The sequence below is a fragment of the Balearica regulorum genome, chromosome 19 (genome assembly GCF_011004875.1).
Source record: "Balearica regulorum gibbericeps isolate bBalReg1 chromosome 19, bBalReg1.pri, whole genome shotgun sequence".
NCBI classification, from domain to species: Eukaryota; Metazoa; Chordata; class Aves; order Gruiformes; family Gruidae; genus Balearica; species Balearica regulorum.
Genome location: NC_046202.1, coordinates 1,043,783 through 1,065,413, shown reverse-complemented (window position 1 = coordinate 1,065,413; position 21,631 = coordinate 1,043,783). Strand labels below are relative to the sequence as shown.

At 43.2% G+C, this 21,631-nt stretch overlaps 1 protein-coding gene across 11 annotated transcripts in view; it reads left to right on the top strand.

Moving 5' to 3' along the window:
• Positions 1 to 21,631, top strand: part of SGSM2 (small G protein signaling modulator 2) — a 63,837-nt gene that overhangs the window by 35,355 nt on the left and 6,851 nt on the right. For 4 of the 11 annotated variants that reach the window (XR_012838351.1, XM_075771309.1, XM_075771305.1 and 1 more), the window contains exons 5-21: positions 660 to 727; positions 1,241 to 1,386; positions 1,818 to 1,952; positions 2,416 to 2,540; positions 3,570 to 3,637; positions 5,339 to 5,502; positions 6,036 to 6,165; positions 7,598 to 7,732; positions 11,112 to 11,262; positions 11,819 to 11,883; positions 12,338 to 12,483; positions 12,924 to 13,052; positions 16,942 to 17,124; positions 18,246 to 18,650; positions 19,340 to 19,464; positions 20,712 to 20,794; positions 21,276 to 21,385. Coding sequence is in view for 10 of the 11 variants with exons in the window: in XM_075771309.1 (XP_075627424.1) it covers positions 660 to 727; positions 1,241 to 1,386; positions 1,818 to 1,952; positions 2,416 to 2,540; positions 3,570 to 3,637; positions 5,339 to 5,502; positions 6,036 to 6,165; positions 7,598 to 7,732; positions 11,112 to 11,262; positions 11,819 to 11,883; positions 12,338 to 12,483; positions 12,924 to 13,052; positions 16,942 to 17,124; positions 18,246 to 18,650; positions 19,340 to 19,464; positions 20,712 to 20,794; positions 21,276 to 21,385 (2,368 nt within the window). In the remaining variant the exon portion in view is untranslated. The remainder of the gene's footprint in view (positions 1 to 659; positions 728 to 1,240; positions 1,387 to 1,817; positions 1,953 to 2,415; positions 2,541 to 3,569; positions 3,638 to 5,338; positions 5,503 to 6,035; positions 6,166 to 7,597; positions 7,733 to 11,111; positions 11,263 to 11,818; positions 11,884 to 12,337; positions 12,484 to 12,923; positions 13,053 to 16,941; positions 17,125 to 18,245; positions 18,651 to 19,339; positions 19,465 to 20,711; positions 20,795 to 21,275; positions 21,386 to 21,631) is intronic. The other 7 variants (XM_075771310.1, XM_075771306.1, XM_075771315.1 and 4 more) reach the window with 5 other exon arrangements.

Below are 21,631 nucleotides of genomic sequence, written 5' to 3'. Positions count from 1 at the left end.
TATACTTGGTAAACACATTTAGCAAAAGGCAGGCTCCTGCCTCTCAAGAGCTCAGTTCAAAAATAGATGAGGCAGAATGAGCATACCAAGAGGAAGTGACTTGCCTGAGATTACACAGCTGGTCAGGGCAGAATGTGGAGATGACAAGTAGGGTGGTGGTCATCTTGTTATCTATAGAAGTCTGGAGTGTAGGTTTATTGAGCTGGTTGTTCTGGGCTCCCTTTACGCTCCATGGAAATACAGTTGATGTTACTATACAGTTTAGGAAATGATCTAATTCTAAACCAGATGTCTACAATAGGCCAAATGAATTTCTCCATAGCTTTCTTGCAGTATATTTTAATGATCTTTAAAACTAGTTCAGGATGCACCATGTTGTAAAAGCCTTCTTTACTTCCAACCCCAACACAACATTTCTTCTTTACAAGATCAGTAGGTGAGCCAGTCGAGCTTCATTAGAGCTTTTAGAGGAGATGCATGCATCAGTGATTTCTAGGTCATCCTAGCAACTGCTCTTCCTCTGCCTGGTCAGGAAATATATGGGGTTTGGATCCCTTTGGTCCTATCTCTAGCTGTTTAGATATGCTGTTTTCTTATCAACCCACTGTTACAAAATAACAGCCAGTGTTTTTAACTGATCTCTGATCTTTTATTCCTAGTAAATATTATGAAAAAGAAGCTTTACTGGCAGATCCTGTTTGTGGCCCGATACTGGCTTCTCTCCTAGGTAAGTTCTTGCAAAGTGACTTCTTATGCTAAAGAAATCAAATTGTTTCTTAAAACATTTTGTATTATGATGGTGTTACAAAGGGTGATTTTTCTCTCTAGCATGTAGTTTAACTATTTATAATAGAGCAACATAGATGGTGTTGTTTTGTTGCTTATGAGACCAGTAGACACCAATCATCTCTTTTTATTATTAATTACTGGTTGGATCAAAGAACAGAATGGGAATGGCTTTTTACTGAATGCTTGCTAGCAGATTGTAACTGCTAATGCTGCTATGGCAGAGTATTGTGTTCTACAGGAATGTTTTTTATACAGCCCTAGATAATAGGACCTGGTACGTTGTTATATGTATTGTCTGTATTATGGGCTGATCCTGTAGGATCATTAAGCGATAATTAATATTGACTTAGCTTGAGAAAGAAATCTTGCTTTCAGTACTTGGCCAGCAGGGTAAGACTAAGTATGTTTCTGAACCGACTCAGAAGGTTTCTCTCCTGGGCTGTTTTCTTAGTTGGACCCTGCGCCCTGGAGTACACCAAGCTAAAAACAGCTGATCACTATTGGACTGACCCTTCAGCAGATGAGCTTGTTCAACGACACCGGATTCATGGAGTGCACGGCCGCCAAGACTCTCCTTCGAAGCGCCCAGCCCTGGGAGTAGGTATTTACTGTGTAGCTGTTTCTGAGTTAAGGCACAGGTTAACAGAAAAACAACCCCAGCAGGGACAAATATGAACTTAGAACCACCTTTCTTTTCTCTTCTGAAACGGAGCCTTTATCACAGATTAGAAGTCCATTTGGGCCCAAATGTCCTCTTTATCTGTATGTAGAAAAGTTTGAGATCCAGGACTAAATTCTGTGGCTTTTGACACTTTTGATCTGACCAGGTAGTTCTCAAGAAATGATGAGCTGCCTTGGCCAGCAGTAAGAGCCCGAGTAATTTCTCTGCAAGGTCTCCTGGCTCCAGAAAGAAGTTCCACTCTACAGAGATGGGTGTAGATGGAATTGTTCCTGGTTTATTGGCCTGTGAGTACAGTCATTCCTGTCCTACGTGATCTGCCCTGACTGTGTTTATGTGTGTGCACTAGATCCGGAAACGGCATTCAAGTGGGAGCACGTCAGAAGATCGCTTTGCTGCTTCAGCAAGAGAGTACGTGGAGTCTTTGCACCAGAATTCCCGAACACACCTTTTGTATGGGAAAAACAACGTCCTGGTCCAGCCGGTGAGTACGAAGAGTTTTGGGCCAATGCACGCAGCTGCTGCCTGGCTGTGACCTGAGAAGTCAGCAGTATAGGTAAGAATATAACCCAGGCTTGTCAAGGACTCGCTTAGTGTCTTGTCCTCAGGCCAGTGCTGCCTTCCCCCTTGACTCTATTATGCTGAGGTAGATTAAGATGTGACGAATGCTTTTCACTGCCTGACCAATATAAACTGTTCCTATAGGTAGGAACAGACATACGGCACTGTATTTCATAAACCCAGTGACTGTACTGTGGTTTTTCCCCTCTTTCTAAATAGCAGCATTAAATACCAGTACTTTTGGTGTTAAGGTTTCCCTTGGCAGTTCCTAGATAATGCACTGCTCTGGAACTTGTGGGGCACAGGGAGACAATTGATGAGAAAAATGACAATTATAGTTGTGCACTGTGTCACTTGGATTGTCTGTCTGTTGCTTCTGTGAACAGAAAGACGACTTGGAGGCGATTCCTGGATATCTCTCCCTTCATCAGTCAGCAGAGAGTTTGACTTTAAAATGGACTCCAAATCAGCTGATGAATGGAACGCTTGGAGATTCAGAGCTGGAGAAAAGGTAGTCATTGCATTCAGGAAGAGGTCGGAGGCATTCATGGCGTTTATTTCCTATATACTTGTAATATGACATGTGTAACAAGGCTGATTTAATTGAAGGGCTTCTGAATAGTGCATCACTTGAGGTGTCAGGCCGCTTGGGTTCCGTTCCTGTTTTGCCACAGATTAAGCAACTTTCCAAAGGTCCTGTAATGCACTTGAATATAAGGCCTTTCAAAAGGAACACAAAAGCCCACTTTTCCAAGTGTTCAGGAGAAAAGGCTCCACACTAACTTCCATCATTACAATTCCAGTACCTCCCTTCAGAGGGTCACAAATCACTTGGCTAGCATGGCTAATTTCAGCCTCATGAGAGAGACCCGAATGTCATTGTCTTTCGTTAGATCAGTTATTCATCTAATTTGGCATTCTGCTTCAATGGAAAGACAGGTACTTGAGCCAGGCAGGTATGTCTCCTCAGGGAATGCTTCCTTCAACCCCAGAACAGTGCTCTTGAATGCTTAATTCATTCCATTCTTTTTCTAAAACTTCACATGTATTTTTAATGAACTTTAATGACGCTCTACCCTTGCTTTTATTGCTAAATTCTATCAAGGCTGTTCTCAGAAGGATTCGGAGCTGTTTCCAGTGTTTAATCTGTAAGCTTGAGCCCCAGTGGATTTACTTGCTGCTGCCCATAAATCACATGTGCAAGACAGAATGAACCTGGCTGTCCTGAACCCCAGTGACAAGACCTTCATGAAGTCTGTGCCCTGGGCATTTTCACCTTAGCCAGAGCATTGTTGTACCCTGGTAGTGGCGGGGGGGGGGGAGGGAGGGAGGTTATGGAAAGGCTGCTGCCAGGTGCAGCCACTGTGGAGAACTAGTTCCTTTGCCTTTTACTTGACTATTAAATTTACCTTAATTGACCCAATTTAATAAGCAGTTACTAGCTTAGCAGAGTCTTTTTATTGGGTGCTTGGAACTGCAAGCACTCCTGAATGTGGGGGAAAAAAAATAATGTTTCCTGCACTTTTTCCTTCCCTTTTAGTGTTTACTGGGACTACGCATTAATAGTGCCGCTCAGCCAGATCGTCTGCATTCACTGCCATCAGCAACGTAAGCATAAACCTTCTTGTCGTGGGGGTGCTCCCAAAGCCCCTTTCTGCCAGGTGAATGTTAATGCTGCTGCATTTTCTATGGTGCCTGTTAGGGGTTTATTGCAAAAGGAGGCAGACCATTTTTCTTCTTCAGATGTCTCCACTGAAAGGCCTGGTAAGAACTCCTCTGCCTAACGCTGCTCCAGTTGTCAACTGCTTTCTGTGCTCTTTGGTTTTTCTGTGTGCTGTGTTTTTTCTGAGTCATTTGTGTAGAACAGCACTGACGGGAAGCTGTCAGCAGCAGGTATTAAACATAGCAGCTTTGGCTCTGTTCAGCATGATACTCCATCCCTGGACCATTACAAGAAAGGAGAGGGCAGGGGGGAAGGCAGGTCTGTCACCTGTGTCTATAGTGGGATCACCAACCTGTGGGAAGGCGGTGCATGTAACCAGGGCCAACCTTGGCCACCCTCTGACCATCCAGTTCTCAGTAGCCCGTTCTGCTCAATGCAGGGAGAGGAATCTGGAACAAAACGTCTCTCCCGCTGCTTTTCCTTACCACAAGCTTTAAGTCAAAATCACAAAGCAAAGACAAAGAACTTCTAGAAATTTTGTTTGAAGTCAGATTTGAGTTACAATTGAAGAACGTTTTGAACTAAGAGTCTGTTTTAGAAGACAGTTTATGTATAGTGCTTTAAAACGCATAAGCAGGAGAATCACTTCAATGATCACTTCTCCCTCGGTGTCATTAACACTTCTGATGTGTTATGGACATATGGGGGTGAATGTTAAAATCCAGAATCCTAGCTGGTAGAGGATGACAATTGGCAGCATTCATTCAGGTCCGTTTGCCTCGCTTGAATCAGCTTCCTCAGGAGACTTTGTGCCTGTCCAGTATTTCACTGACCAGCTAGACACATCCCCACTCTGCTTTGTGGCAGTTCCTTCGGACAAGGGGAATTAAATAACAGACGTGAAACGGGACAGCCTTTGTTGTTCTTCACTGAGAAAGCTGGTTCAGTAACAGGTGTCGGGCATACACACAACATGACTTTTGTTGTTTGCACAAGATGAGACACGTGCACAGCACCTAGCTACCAGACTGGAACTTGCCCAGCCGCGTTGTGGAACACATCCCGCTCTACCCGGGTGGCTCCAGATCCCTCAGTCATTCAGTTTTGGAAAAGGAAATGACGAACCTAATTCACTTCTATTCTTTTGAAAATTGTACAAGATGCAGATTATTATGCTTAAAAGAGTATCCAGAGCCCAGCGTGGTTTTCCTTATTTGTGCTAAATTTCTAGTGATGGTGAAGATAGATGAGACAGACTTACAATGGGGAATGTGACTTGCCAATTCTTACACGAATAAAGCTGACAGCCTCTGATTATACCCGTTAGGTTGCGTTTCATTCTAAATTGCGGGCCCTTTGTTAAGTTATGTCATACACCAGAGATTTAGGTTAGTTATTCCTTTATTATTTATTATATTAGTGTTCAGAATCACTTTAAATGTTTCTGCATGAGGCCTGTCAGAGTTTGCCTGTATTTTGAGCTTCTTTAGGACTAGAGGACTGAGATAATTCCTAGGTTGCACTGTAACTTAAAGGTTTATTTATCTACTAAGAGATGATCATAAATAAAACTTACTGTGAAAGTAAGAGCAACAAATAGAGGTTCTGATGTAACAAGTGTGGACTCCCCTTGTCCTTCTTTGCAGCAGAAAGCAGATGGACATTAGTCCTGGTGAGTCAGGATGGAACTCAGAGACCTCCGCTGCACTTTCCCCAAGGAGGTCACCTCCTCGCATTTCTTTCCTGTCTGGAGAATGGTCTTCTGCCTCGTGGTCAGCTGGAACCACCACTTTGGTCCCAACAGGGCAAGGTATTACCTTTTCTGATGAGCTCTTGTGTTGGGGCTGAGCTCAATGTCTTTGTTCAACCAGCATCCTGCTCTACAGTGTTATTGTAAAGCAGCTGGAGAGCAAAGTAGGAGGCAAAGTAACTCCACTTATTCCAATTTGATTCTTATACAGATAGTCTATAAAAATTGTTCATACCTTCATTACCACATTTAGCAATGAACTGGAATCTGCTATTCTATCAAAATATGAATCCAAACGATAGGGACTGGGACTCAAATGGACTGGGACATGCTTGCTGTCAGAGGCTTGGATTATTGAAGAAGCTGGTGCCCAGCTCCCATGGATTACAAGAAAAAGCTGTGCTTTAAGTACGCAGAAAAGTTGTGTTAAGTACCCCTGAACCACCTGCTGTGTACAATTCCTCTGTTGTTTCCTCCCTCACCTCCTCCCAGCATTGAAGGTTTAGTTTTAAGATGCCAAATGTCTGATGTTCTTAGTTTGCTGTGCTCTTAGTCATTGGTAGCTGAATGTATGGAATCATTATTTTCTCTAGGGTAAGGTATTTCCAAAGCTTCGAAAACGGAACAGCAACAAATCAGTGGACCTAGAGGAAATGCCAGGTGAAGACACTTCAACAGACTATGTGTTCAGAATTATCTATCCAGGACACAAGCATGATAACAGTAAGTCCCTTTGTTCTGCTTTGTTAAAAAACACAGAGAGTCAGTCAAAAAAACCCCTAAGAAAACCTTGAAGTAATATCCTGTGAAGTAATCGAAGGTAACAGACAAGCCAGGTTTTTGTAGGGGAAAAAACCCAACCTATTGCAAAATTTCATTGTGTAATAATTGTGATCAACAGGTACAGCTTACTGTAGGTTTCCTTAATGCAGTGAGACTTGTTATCTTAGTGGAAATGGAGTTGAGGTGGGGAATCTTATTTATATTTACTCTGTGTTTTGCAGAGGAAGTTTTCAAAATACTCCCCTGGGCTTGCAAACTGAGACTAAAAGCAAAAAGATTGCTTGACTAGCCAAGAGCAGTTGTGCTCCCAAAGTGAGGATATTTTTATTGGCCACGCTGCTTGCTCATAATGTTGTTGTTAGGAAAAAAAAAACCCCATAAACTCAACTCTTAAAGTACCCCAAGAACTCCCTGGGCTAAGGTTTCCTGGCTTGGAAGCAAGAACTTAACAATGGACAAATAAAGCCCCTTCCAAGGAAACTAAATGAATTCCCAAGCACCAAACCACCTCATGTCATCAGTGAATACAAATTCCTTACGTGCGAGAAGGCATTTGAGCTAGTTCTCAAACAGCATGTTCAGTTTTATTCCCCTTGGCAAAGAAGCAAGAATTTCCCAGGAAGATCAGACCCTAAAGTTTACAGGGGATTTGGATTTACTGCTCATATTGGGACTTACTGCAGCTGAAAAAGCAGAAATCTCACCTGAACCCTCCTTACCCCAGGGGACTGAACCACAGTGGTGGCCATGCTTTGTTAGGGCTTCTGGATTTGCACAGGTAAGTTCATGCACACACCAGCAAACGCATGTTCAGCCTTTGCCTGAATGCAGGGGGCTGCAGATTCGGTGGGCACATTCAGCACAGACCTGCCTGTTGAGTGCAAGGCAGAGCGAGCTGGCTCCTGCCTCGAGCCTCCTTAGGAGGAGGCCTGTACTTGCATGTTTGCAGTGCTGGGGAGCAGAGCGTTTGCTGTCCAGATGCAGCTCGCACAGGTTTCAGAGTGGAAGAGACGCCATTGCTAGGGGCACGGTGAAGGAGGGAGGCTAGTTGGAGCCCAGAATTCCCATGGAGTTTTGCTAAAAAGCATACTCACCTACTGCAGGCTAGCATTGCGACCTTTCTTCATTGCCATGGTGTGATGTGTGCTTTGGGAACACATCCTGTGCACAGTCAAAAGATGGCCTGCATTTGGTGGAGTGTGCTTTTTTTCTGTAAGAAACTCATTTTTCATACCCATTTACAGGAGCCTGCGCCTTCAAGAAGAGGGCAGGATTCAAGTCCTTTGTCTTTGCTGAACATGTCCTTTTGAGCTTTCCCGCAGAATTGAGTTCTCTCTTCTTATGCTCCTCTTTCACTATTTTCTTTGAGCAGTAACTATTAACTACCACCACTTAGCTGCCAGCCGCTCTGCCTCTGTTGACGATGACGAGGAGGAGGAAGATAAGCTACACGCAATGCTATCAATGATCTGCTCTCGGAACCTCACAGCTCCTAATAGGATGAAAGGTTTTTATCCTCCTCCCCCTGTGTCCCAGAGCTCTATTGCAGCTCGTTCCACTGATGCATACAACAGTGTTGGCATTATTCCGGGGAGAAACATTTCACTCACGCTATGAGATCTGGAGATTTAGTTGACTGTGCAGAGAGGCTGGGAATATGCTCACAACCTACGGGAAGTGGAAGCAACAGCATCTTCCCTCTCCTTTGAGCATGTGTGCTGCTGAACAGACAAACCTTCTCTCCTGCCAGGGGCTTCCTGCCCCTGCCTTCATGAAAGCTGGATACTCGGGCATGTTCTCACAAGAGAAGGGGGAGTATAATAGTTCTTTGTGTTCTCCCTCCGTGAGTTAGTTGCATACAGCATAACAGACTGGGGAGACAGCCCAGTATAGGAAGGATCAGAGGTAACCATTACAGCAACAGTAGTGATGTGCTGGGCAGAGTCAGAAACGGAGTGTGCCTGTGCAGGCAGAATAGGGCAGAAGTGTGGTGAGTTCCAGTCTGAGCCCAGGGACGGGGCAAGTGTGCATGTTCCACGCTTCAGATGCCTCTGTAAGGTAGCAGAAGTGTGCGGAGAAGATGGTACGGAGATGCAATACCTTCCTGTGGTCAGGTGTTTTCATTCCACTTCATAGGTGAGGTGGGTTTGAGATCATCAGCTGCAACACTCTCCACCTTCCAAAAGTCTGTCATCTAATTCTTTTCCTAAAGCAATTACTAAGATCTGTATTAAGGTGGTATTCTCAGGAAGTATATGTATTGGCAAGCATTCAGGACCTAGTATTGTAGTTCTGAGAAGACCTTGCTTCCTCAAAGGAGGAAGCTGAACGGTGTACAAACTAATCCATTCCCCAGGCTGACCCCTCCTGCACTGCTCCGATTCCAAGGCTGGCAGTTGTTCAGAAGCCAGGCAGGTGTTGTCGAGGCCTCTCTGCTGGTTCGTGTGAAATCTCTCCCTCCTGCAGGCTTACCAGTTACTGCACACCTTCAATACCGACAGACTTTGGGCCTCGACACCTCTTGAGTGCATGTGCCAAATCTGGCATCCTCCTGTTATAATCAAAACAGCAGCCTCTACCTCTTCCTAATAACTGGAGTGTGTCAGCAAGAACAGAATTGTCTCTGTTATCAGGCTGTAAAGTAGCTGTCAAGTTTGACATCTGCAGAGGAAGGAGAGCAACTGCTTGCAAGTTTGGCTCTTGTCTATATTTTTTATTCGTGCATTAGCATGAACACGCTTTTTCTGGTATTTCTATTTCTTAAGAAAAACCCAATGTATCTTAACGCCAGATAAGATGCTCATACCTTTAAATAGTGGAGCAATGAGTTTAGTTCCAAACGGATGTTAGTCTGGTCTGACTGTAGGAGACAGCAATTGCCCTGCATCTCTGAGTAGTGCTTAAGTTCTGTTTAGCTAGGATATGAACATGTGTTCAGGGAGATCCTCCTCATTTCTTGTAGGCTGCCCACACACTTATCCCAAGGTAGTAGCCCCTAGAAACTGATAAAGCCCAGCCCAAGTTAGTAGAGAGTTCTTGGAAGATATGGGTGGAAAGACACTCCAAAATACAGCATTCCCCTTGGAAAAAGATATCATTTCAGGAAGTTTCTGTGTGTCTTAACGGATCACGTCTGGATGTGGGTGATAAGGGAGAGGACAAAGGTCTAACACTACAACATACATGTGCAATCTGAAGCGTAAGAAATACAATTTAGTCCTTTTCAGGTGATGGAAGTTTTAAGTTATCCCACTAAAACAGCTGTCAGATATCTGCTTTTGCTTATTTAATCTTGACAGTAACGGTGTAGTTAGGAATATGTTTGCTGTTTGAGTAGTGATTCTTGCTGAACTAGATTGGATTGGCTGTTGTCTCTCCAGCAGCATCCCTATTCAATAATGACAACACTGTTGTAGCAGGTTTGCTAGCCATTTGCTTTTACATTTTGCAACATGCTCGACTTTTGCATGTAGCTGAAGTTACAGATAACACCACTACAATTAATAAAAGATGCTGTTCACTCTAATTCTTCACTACTTCAGGTACCTTTCATCTGAATCTTTAGGTTCTGTGGGGTTCTTTCCTTGTTTCTCTAAAAAATAAAATAAAAAAATTAAAACTGAAAAACCCACTTTTCTTGTCTGTAAAGGGGAGGCAAAAAATAATGATCTAAAAATGTTTGTCCAGTGGTTTTTATTTGAACCCAATAAGAAGCTGCAATAAATACTGGGTCATTCAGCTCCTTCCTGAAGAATTAAGGTGAAGAGCATTTTTGCATCACACTTTGTTTTGTGAAATGAAATACACATGACTGCTTCCGCATGAGCCTGTGCTTTTTCTGTTAACAAATGTTTTTAGTCCACTCCTTCCTCACCTATGCCCACTTTCTGATAGGCACTACTAAAATGCTTTATGCTACCTTGATTTAAAATGCATGAGATGGTTTGGAATTGCCCCTACCACCACCCATCAAATGTATGTTTTAAAAGCACGGCCCAGGGGACTGGATTTCACTTTCAAATGTTAATTTTAGTAACATACAGTATTATGGCATTTGCCTTAATTTTAATCACGGGTGAGCTGAAAGGCCAGTTATTTATTATGAATCAAGAAACGCACAAGCTGAAATGCCAGCTGGGAAAGTTGGAGAGCTGAAGCCAAGCTTTCTGAAGGCAACTGGTGATTTTTTGAGGTTATCTTCCTGAAGCTGGTTAAAAAGGCAAATAAATTTGGTGGAGCAGGGATAACTCAGGAAGCTGCACTGTACTGTTGGATCACATTTTCCTGCAGAGTATCCTACTCTTAGAAACATAGTGTTGACATTAGTAGGACTTGAACTATCCATCAGCGCTCAATATTTTAGGATCTGTTTTAAGGGGGAAAGAAGTATCCTCTGAAAATAACTGAATCAATTTTTCTTTATTTCTTTTAATTTCTCTTGTGCTCAAACTTTCACTCTAGCTGGACTAGTAGTGACATGGCTGATTCCAGGAACTGCAAAATGAAATTCTGAGATCTGAATTAAATAGAAGGTCAGATTAGATGATCTCTACTGTAGCATTACACAAGAACCATTTTTAGATGTTACTAGAACAGCCTTTTCTCTGTTCTCTTGAGACATGAACTGGGATGTGCATGGGCAAGAAAGGGGGAAATGGTGAAGGGATTTGACTTCACGGGAAGTGACCGTGCACAGTATGCAGCTGGTTTAGGTGTGCCGAGAGCTGTTTCTGAGGTCACTAGGACGGTGCTCTCCCCTTTTTGGAATCAAGGTTCAGAGCCTGCTGAGAAGTAAAGCATGAAGCCATCAGGATGCACAGAAGGAAGAGGGGGAAAGAAGAAAAAAGGTTGATGGCCTGCTGTTTTGTTTGGTTTTTTTCCCCTAGACACCAGCGAAATGATAGAGATGCAAGGCTTTGGGGCAAACTTGCTTTCGTGGCAGCTGGAGCACTGCAGCCAAGGCTCCTCGTGTGTCTCCTGTTCCACGGGCAGCTCTCCCTATGATATACCCAGCTGCTGCAACTGCATCCACGATAGGTAAGCACGTTGTGCAGAGAGCTTGCCTGGGAGGCTTGGTGCATGCCACGGTTAAAAGCAGGGAGGCTTTATTGGTTGCAGCACCAGAGATGGAGTTTTCAAGTAACAGTTTTCAAGTAGTTTCTAATACAAAAAATGGAGTTATACAGTAAGAAATTCAGTTTATTAAAACTAATGTATTAAACTACTCTCACATTTTGATAGAAAAATTACAACTAGTTCTTTTGTCTAGTTTAATATAACTCGGCTCTGGAAGCATATTCTTTAACAAGTCATTAACAATTACAACAAAGGGCAACGATTCATCTAATTTCACAAGGACCTTCACAATGCACCTGCAGCAGTTGTAGCTAAATGCACCAGGTTAATCTTTGGGCCAAAATGCTGGTGGGGAAAATGCTTTATAAAGTGTAATTTCTCGCTATCGTTGTCCTTTAGCTAAACAAACCTTGGTGCAGAGAAAGAATTGCTATGTGTAGGTCATAGGGATCAGCATAAGACAGACAGATGGTCTGTCCCCATGACCTATCGTGTTCCTGTTAACGTGTCTCCACAGAACGCCATTAAAGATGCTGTGTGAAAGCATGAAGAGGCAAATAGTTTCCAGAGCCTTTTATGGATGTAAGTGAAGCATCTTATATCCAGCCCTTGTGGTGTCCATGTGCTCAGCTAAAAAACACGTGATGTTTGTTTTAGAAAGCAGTCCAACCCCAGATTTCTTCCTGTGAGTCAGATCACCTCAGGACAGTAGGGTGGACATGACTCAAGTATCATAGCTTCATAATTCCATTATTTGTGGGTTCTGCACATAGCAATTGGAGAATTGATGCTCAGTGAAGACAGAACGTAGTTTTACAGCGTAATGTTAATAGTCAGATACTACTACTCTGCGTAAGATTTATTTAATCTTTGGCTGTGTTGTAATTCTTCATTCTTATACAGTACAATGCAAGTTTAGTCCATGTAGAATTATTAGTGGCAGGTTTAAAATGTCACAGCTTCATCTTCAAAAAGGGGCTGCTGACATTAGGTGGATCGCTCATTTATAAAAATCTTCCTCCTGCCCCAACCGCAGGGCTTGCCTACTGCCGCCACTTGTCAACAGTGCGAACGCACCTCTCTGCCCTCGTGAACCACGCTATTATCCCACCTGACAAACCCTCCAGTGCTGCAGGAGGCCTGACTAAAGAGGTTTGGAGCAAGTATCAGAAGGACAAGAAGGTAAGGAACAGAATACCTTTATGATCATTAAACTAGCTTCTATACGCTGCTGCGTGGAGCATGGTATCCCTTTGAAGTGACCCCAGGGAGCATTAAAGGTGCATTCTAGTCTTCACAGGACACTTTTCTTTCTAGTGAGAGAGCCGGTTCTCACAATACCTTTTATCCTTTGCTTCTCTGATGATGGCAAAGATATCAATTAACATCAAAGCAACTGTTCTCCTGATGATTCTAGTCTATTAAAAGCTATTTTCATGGGAGGTATGGTAACTTTACATTAGACTGGATTTGAGCTGGGGCCGTAAAGGCACGCATCAAGTTGCAGAATTTGTGTCACGCACACATTTCACTGTCATTATATAGATATAAGTGTAGGTGTGCGTGCCTGAGGAAAATAAAGATGTATTTCCTTCAATACCTTTTTCTCCGGATTGTTGTAGAATTACAAGGAACTAGAATTACTAAGAAGAGTTTACTACGGTGGGGTACAGCATGAGATTCGAAAGGAAGTATGGCCGTTCTTGTTGGGTCACTATAAATTTGGCATGGCCAAAAAGGAAATGGACCAGGTAAGCACAGGTTTCCGGGGGTTTAAAGTACGTTTGCAGAATAGGTTTTGTTTTCATTCAGAAAAACAAGTGTTAGTCTTTGTTACTTTTTCAATATTCCTAAGGGAAAAATGCTACTGAAAACAAGAGTGACATGTTAGTAGAGGATTATGATATCATGTTATGTCTGAAAATCACTAAAAGGGAGGTTTTTATTGACGTTGGGAAACCTGCATGCAGCCTCTGCCTGTGACATGCACTTGCCCTGAACAAATCCTGTTTGTCACTCACAAAACAAGGAGACATTGACATTTGGATAGTAATTTGAGTCATCCCTCTTTTATGTGGTGTGTTGGCCGAGTTATACTTGAGAATGCTCTTTGAAATAAGTACTTTATCTACGTGATACTGCATTTGCACGTGTGGAATTCTGTTGGAGCTGTAAGCAGCCCAGAAGTACCTTCTGAAGTGCACTTGGAGTTACTGTCTAGAGGCTAAAAATACCCAGAGGAAGGTTTGATTTGTACATTTATTATGCTTTTGCTAGATTTAAGATCTGCCTCTGTAAAACACAAGGTGCAATTTCAGATGAGACATTATTCCTCTTAATATCTCCCATGCTGCTGCTTGCCTAGGTTATGTCACAGCCTTATTTTGCAGTCTGAAACGTGGCATTAAGTATGTAGTTTCCATTAATGAAACCACAATTTGCCCAACTCTTAGTTATATTATCTCCCTTCACTAATCTGTTTATAGCAATACCGACTTTTTACTTTGCTGAATGCTTTCATTTGTTGTAATTATTGGGCGAGTGCCTTGATAATAAACGCGGCTGCTAACAGATAGAGCTGGGTGAAATGGCAGGCAGTCATGCCTTTGCTCAGCCGTGCTTACTGAACAGAAACTGGATGTGATCATAAGGCAGAGTGCTGAGAAAAATACAGCAATACTCCAGGTCCTTACTCCTACATGCTCTCCGTAAGCATCTGCTAGGCTACGCCAGCCTTTATCTGATCGATGTAGCTGCTGTTTTGAGTGCTGTGTGGCATTTTTATCACAGTACTGAGCCAAAGCTAACATATTACCCCCAGGTGACATGTAATAGCCCCAGGTTCATTCCATAACACAGCTGTAGAGCTGATCACGTGCAGAGCAAGGACTTAAGCGTAGGCCTCCTGCGATGAGCAGATCGGGTGGTGCCACCATTGTAACCGGGCTCCTGCGGTCCCTGGGCTCACGTGTAGCAGAGCACCATCCGCCACTGTAAACCCCAGCACTGCCGCTAGTCTTACTCCTTGGCTGTTGAGGAAAGGGATGTTCTCCTTCGCAGAGCCATAGGACTACAGCAGGACACTGCCCTGGGCGTAAGGTCTGAATTTGTATGTGGGTAAAACATTGCTTTTAACTGACATTATGTTTGCTGAACTGTCTAGAACAGTAATGGGGTTTGCCCTGGAATATAATTAACATGTTAATCTGCTTTTCTGTTTGTGTTATTGCCAGGGAGGTAGCACTCATGCAGTAGCTGATCTTGTTCTGGATTAAATGAATAAGGAGTGGTTTATATATCAAAACATTTGGCATTTGCTAACTCCCAATTATTTTATATCCCAAGGGATAGTTTATATCCCTGTGAGCACATGCAGATCAGAAGGGCGGCCTGACCTAGAGCCTTGTGATAGAAAAATTAGCTATCTTGCAAACACTGGGCACTTTATAAACAGAATTCTTCCTACTAAAAATTGCTATAGCAATTTGACTCATTTTTCCTCACACTAATCTTTATTAACCAGTTCTGAACACAGATGGAGAAATAAACCCCTTAACTGTTCAAACTGGGCCACAATCCAGATTCTTTACCCTGATTCCAGTCATCTTTGTAGGTATTTATATTTAGCATTTTCCATAATGTCTAACGTGGTTACAGTATGTACATCAAGAATGTAAATTCCTGCCGTCCCACGGCATCAGCCTTGGAAGAAGACGAAGCACCTCAGAAACCACTGAGGCAGAAGTCGGGGTGGTTGCCCCATCTCCTTCAGGCCAGGCAAACTGCCTCGCAGGAGAAGCAAATCCAGATACTCAGCCAGGCTGATACACTGCCGGAGTCCTGCTCAAAGTACCTCTGTTCTACAAGGGCGCTTGTTCAATCACCCCTTTTTTGCATGCAGCACAAGTTGAGAGAAGTCTGTCTAGAACACCACGACTGGTTCCTTAACTCTTACTGTCTGGGTGAGAAAGGGAGGGCCCTTCCGAAGACTTAGGAATTTGGTTGAGAGCTTCAGCAGCAGTGAGCTGGCTAAACTGCAGCACTTCCAGATGCAGTGTGAATTTATTACATTTACATTTGGTGCTCCATTCCTTTTTTTTTTTTTTTTTTTTTTTAACCTCCAAGAAATACACGATATTGGAGGTTTCTTGCATAGATTGCATTTTGCTGTCTCTCTTCTCCACAGGTATGTGAGCCATCAAATTTATGATCCGTGTGTAGAAATAGAAGGTATGTCTGGAACTGAAAAAAGGACCCAGATACTTAGTTTTTAGAGTGGGAGATCTGGAGCCGCAACTCCTGGATTCTAGCCCCAGCTTCAAAGGGCACACGTGTATACAGCTAGAACATAAGAGATAAATACTTTAGTCCATTTGTACAATAGGAGTTACAATAAATTCATAAAGATATGTTGCAAGGTATAAAAGATCTGATCTGCAGAATGCAAGTTCCCATAGGAAATGTTTTCCCCCTGAGTTTGTACCATACTAACACAGGGTGCTCCAAACCTTACCTGGAATCCTAATGAGCTACTCAGCACCTGTAGTAAATAACAGTAATAACCGACTCCTCAAAGAAAGGTGCTGTTGGAGTCTAAAGCTTAGCATTGAATGTAAGAGTCCATTAAATGGATGAGTTGAGAGAAGTCATAACATTACACATAGCGGAAACTTCTCATGTCCTTAACTGAAGTCATCATGGGTGATTTATCATCTGTGCCCTCTGATGATATTTTTGCAGTCATCCATCAGTATCTGGGGCACTCCCAATGTGGCTGTCCTCCAGCCTTCCACTAACTGTTGTGTCTTATGATTTATGACTCTACAGCTACCTCCAGTGACAAACAGCCTGCAGCTCTTAGCATGAATGCTCTGGTAGCAGCTCCAGCCAGAGTCCAGAGCCTGAAGCCGGCTCACAATTGCGGTTTCTCTTCAGCTCTTGACAACTGACAGAGTAGTAAAATTACTACATGTGCCTTAATAGCTCAAGGGGCGTTTCTGTGTCTGTCTTTCAACAGAGGAGGCCAGCAGTGGCAAAAATCTGGTTTTATTACTATGGGAACCAGAACGGTTGGATCTGGCCACGCGCAGCGCAGCCACGCGACTGGGCCGTGTGAGATGGGATTTCTACTGCTCAGGAGTCTCTTCCAGCACCTAATTCTGTACAGGCTGATGACTGTAAACCAGTGCCCTGGGATTCGCTACAAGGGCTACGTTAGAAGGAGTTGGGAAGGAAGTGTAATGAAATGAGGAATAATCCAGTTAGAGGCAGCAATTGCTCCATCAGATTGCATCTGACTCCTATGTGAGGTTTCACAGGAAAGCCAGTGACATTTTTTGTTCTTTCCTGAACGATGTCCAAGCGCTGTTGATAGCGTATACACATGCTATATGAATCTTTTCTGGTGTCTACGGTGATAGTTTGTTCCCTGCAGTACATATGGAACATCTTACCACTCTGGTCATTGCACTTTCCAGTCAGTGATGTGCGCTGCTGCAGCAAGAGGGCTTTTGGCATCCTTCAGGTTTTCGGTTTGAGACACTGCACTTGCTTTAGACCTCTCCCTCCTGGTTTCCACTCATTGTTAATGCTGTCTTTGAAGGAGGACCAGCATCTCAGGGTCTGTCTGTCTGTCTGCAGGTAGACGAAGACATTGCTCTCCGGTATCAGAAGGTCATGGCTGAGTGGAAAGCCTGCGAGGTCATTGTAAAGCAGCGAGAGAAAGAATCGCATTCTGCCACGCTGGCAAAGTTTTCATCGGGCAGCAGCATTGACAGCCACGTCCAGCGACTGATTCACAGGGACTCCACCATCAGCAACGATGTAGGTACTCCCTTCCTGGTCACCCACATGGTGTGGGCAGTGCCGGAGGCTTGGCATTTGCAGAGGTACAGCCCAGGGAAGCAGAGACTTAGAGTAGCACAGCTCCATCAGTCTGGAGCTCCTTGGATCCCACATAGAATTTGAAGCGTGGTGCCTCCATAATAGAGCCAAGAGCAGGTCTGTAGTTTGGGTAGTCTGTAGCTGTTCTTAAGCGGGACCTACCTAAGGGGCTTTTTGGTTCACCTAGTATAGAAGATCTGTGTCTCAGCAGAGGAATAGCTTTCTAGATCTCTTACTTATAGGTCCTTTATTCAAATCCAGCAGAGAGCAAAGGATTGCTACTATTAAAGCATATTTTTTATTCTGTCATGTCCCTGATTGACAGGTTGGGTGTGATTTTATTTTGGGAGAGGGGACCTTTGTCAGTCTAAAATAAGATGCTAAGCAGTAGAAAGGCAGACTGAATTAACCCCTTTGTAACTTGAATAACCGAGAAAGGGGTTTCTTTTCACGTTGGACAGGAGAGCTGGCATGTGTGTGCCAGAAGTGTCTCTGGGCATCCATTACTTATGCAGACTTCAAACAGTTAGCTAACTGATTTCAGGAAGGCAAGAGAGAATAGAACTTGAAATAGTTCAACAAAGAGGTTTTTAGCAAGTGAAGAAGTGGAGCGGTTGGATGGTGAAAAGAATCTGAAGGCCAGTCTTGACCTCAGACAGTAGGAGCTGAACTGGGTTGTCAGAGGCCTGAGGTATGTTGGTCTTCTTCAAAGACATATTGCAATGACCAGATGTTTTTAGTGTTGGTGTTGCAGGTAGGAAAAGCTTCACTGCTTTCCAAGGTATTTCTAATTGAAGATTATGAAAGGAGGAGATATCTTCGTAGGAGACGGATATGAGATCATAAATTGGTATTATTTTTAGAATTACAGTTTCAGTGTAAAGACTGAGCAAGGAGCTCTCAACTACATGCAGGGAAGCTCTATTAATCAGTGATCTTGTTCACTGAGATATGTAGTCATTTCTCTGTTGTGGTTGCAGGTTTGTTTGCTACATTAATGTTTCTTGCTTCTCTATTCTCCCCTGCTTTATCCAAATCTTCTCTCCCCTGCCCACCCCCAGGTCTTCATATCCGTAGATGAAGCAGACTCGGTGGAGCGAGACTCAAAGGGTCAGGACGACCCCACGTTCACCGTGGTGTCTGCTGACATGCCAGCAGCAGCAGCTGCCGTAGAGCAACAGTCTGTAGAGTTTGACTCCCCCGACTCTGGGCTGCCATCCTCAAGGAACTACTCTGTGGCCTCAGGCATCCTGTCCAGTATTGATGATGGGCAGAGTGTCTCCTTTGAAGATGGGGCTGAAGAAGAAACGAGCGCTGACTTGGAAAGGACTGATCCAGACATAGCACGTATGCAGAAAGCCAAGTCAGCTGTACTGCAGTCTCAGGATTCTGTATCAGAAGAGCAGCTGTGTTCCCAAGTGGATTATTTAATGGATGTTGCTTCTGTCTGCGCCGCATCCTACACAGTAGGTCACGACATACATACCATCACCTTTCTGCATAGCATTGCTTTGCTAGCAAAGATTCATACTTCTTCAGATAGGATTTAATTAGAGACAGTTCTAGTTTGGGACTACAGGTGGTGGGACCATAACTGAGGATTTTTGCATCCAAATCTTTTAATCTGGATTTTGATCTAGATTGGAACTAAGACAGCAAGAAAGATTGGGTCTTTTTTTAAGTGGGAGGGCAGGGGCAAAAACGTGGTACAGTTCTAGCAGCTAAAAATTTCTGGGTGTTGGGAGAGGTGTTGGGGGGGTGGACAACACACCACTTGTAAGATTTCAGCGTCATTTAATTCAAGCTAAAACCCACATTTAATCAAATTGAACCACAACTTCAATCTAGATTCAAGACTCCACCATCTCTATTAGCGTCCTGTCAACAGATTAGTAGTTGAGTTTTTGCCTCTCTCTCTCCTTGAGTTGCTCAACTGGAAATAACCTTTTGGAAATAGGACAGGCTTGGAACATTTACCAGTGAAAGTGCATGCATTTTACTTGGGATTTTTGACAGCAATCGAGTGTTTTGGTGCTCTCATGTGCCTGAAGTGTAATTGTACTACTTCTGGTTTGTTGATTCTCAGAGCAAATCTGCACCAAGTCCTGAGAATGCTCTAAACTCAGCAGATCTAACTAAAACTCTTCTCTTCTAGATAGAGTTATTGGACACTGTTGCCTTAAATTTGCACAGAATTGATAAAGATGTCCAGAGATGTGATCGGAATTACTGGTATTTTACTGACGATAACCTGGAGAAACTCCGAAATGTCATGTGCAGGTAATACAGCATGTAAACTGAACTACTTTTCACATTTCTGTCAGAATCCATAAACTATAATAACATGCAAGTAATAGTCTGTATAAAAATTCTAACGAACTTTTAAAAACTTGCAAGGAGGAACAGGTAGGATGGTAGGTTAGAGAGCGTGGGTATGATAGGCGGTCCAAGTTTGGGACGCAGGCTTGAAAAGATCCTTTCTACCACAAGAGGCAGACCCTATCAGTCACCTTGAACTATTCTCAAAATGTACTATGGGCTTTGGTTTCCTGCTTATCAGGAAATGATATGTCATGATAAGTCCGTGCTCTAATGGCGTGCTGTGAGGATGACAATAATTCTGGGGTGCCTGGATACAGTGTTCAGAGACATCTATTAAGTAGACAGTAAGACTATCGCTTCAAATCAAACCAACCCAACCCAGCATCTTTGACCACTGAGACCAGCTGGAATGAATAGAAAGTTAGTTTTCATTTTTAGGAATGCAAACTGCCATGGAGGCTATTCAACTAAACACACTTAAAGCGGCAAGTGTCAGAAAAGATACCATAATTCCACCTCGGGGGGAGAAAACAAAAGCCAAAAGAACCCAAGTACTTTTTAAAACTCTGGGCTTTTTTCCATAGACTGTTATGCTTTTGTGAGCTATTTTTTCACGAACTATTGATATGCAAGCCATGTGTGTAATGTTTGGTCCTCTCTATCCAAGCAGAAAACAACACAGGGCTGTGAAATACACTGGAATGTGAAGTGTCAAAAAGTTCTGAGACACAAATGTTCAACAGCTGCTTAAGATTTATCTTGCATAATCAATTAGACTTCAATACAATATTTAGCTTTTGAGGAACAGGAAGAGAAAAATTCAATATTAATTCACCCTGTAAGTAGACAACTGATCACATTCTTTTACCCTTTCACAACATATGAAGACCCTACTGTAAGAGTCACGAAATATTCCTGTCCCACACGCTGCTCTGTCCTCGTTGGGGACTGTTTAGAAAGCCTTTAGGAATTTTCCTGAAAAAAAACACAGCAGAAATATTCATCATTTTCTACCGGTGTGTTGGAAGATTCAAATTGTTGTAGTTCTCTGGACTTCCAGCTTTATCTTTTACAGCACTCTAGAACAAGACACTTAAAAGCTTCCAAAAGGAGTTGTATTTTAGGTGTAAGACAAATTTTTGAGGCCACCAGGCAGCAAGAGGATTTTTAATCCTATTATCTCTTGTGTTTTCTTCTTTCTGCAGTTATGTTTGGGAGCACCTAGAAGTTGGTTATGTTCAAGGCATGTGTGACCTCCTGGCTCCTTTGATGGTTATACTTGACAATGGTAGGAAAGGTTTTCTTTTGGAGCATGTTGGTATCTTTAGGGAGGTCTTTCTTTAGAAACGCTGTTTCAGAAGAGGCTGTATGCATTAACCAGGGCTAGCTCACCAGGAAAATCAAACCTGCAGCTCATGATTCCTATTTTCTCTACATGTGGCTGTTGTTGAAGCGGCTGGCATTAGTATCTCGGGGATTCCCTGTTCACTCACTGACTTCCAGATTAAATTTGACTAAATTTTCAAAGCAGCTGTGTTCTGGCAGTTGCTGAAGCTGAAAACTCAACTGCAGGCTGGGTGCTTTTGAAACCTAACTAGTAAAAATGGTCCAGAGTTGGGTACTGTCTTCTGTTTCACCTAAATACTGGTGATGGGATTAGGGAACAGCAAAGGGGAAACCCCTATTTTTGCCTTGTCCTGCAGTTCGTTATTTTGGTTGACAGAAGTCACACAATTGGCAACACTGAGCGTTCTGCATTGTATCTGCAGATCAACTGGCTTACAGCTGCTTCAGCCACCTGATGAAGAGGATGAGCCAGAACTTCCCCAATGGAGGTGCTATGGACACACACTTTGCCAACATGCGGTCCCTAATCCAAGTGAGTCTTTTTTAATCTTATTTGAAAGAAGATGAGGTTGTGGCAGAGGCTCAGAACTAGCTGGATGCCACGGTGAAGGGCAGGAACTCCAATGACCGCAGTTCCTAGTCATCTGGTACTTCAGAGCTGGGAGGATAAGAATTGTTTTACGCAGCCCCAAACTGATGTCCTGCTTCTCAGGGACAGCATTTGCTGTCACAATGAAGTGCGTGTATTACAGCAGGTCAATTCATCTCATCTTGACAA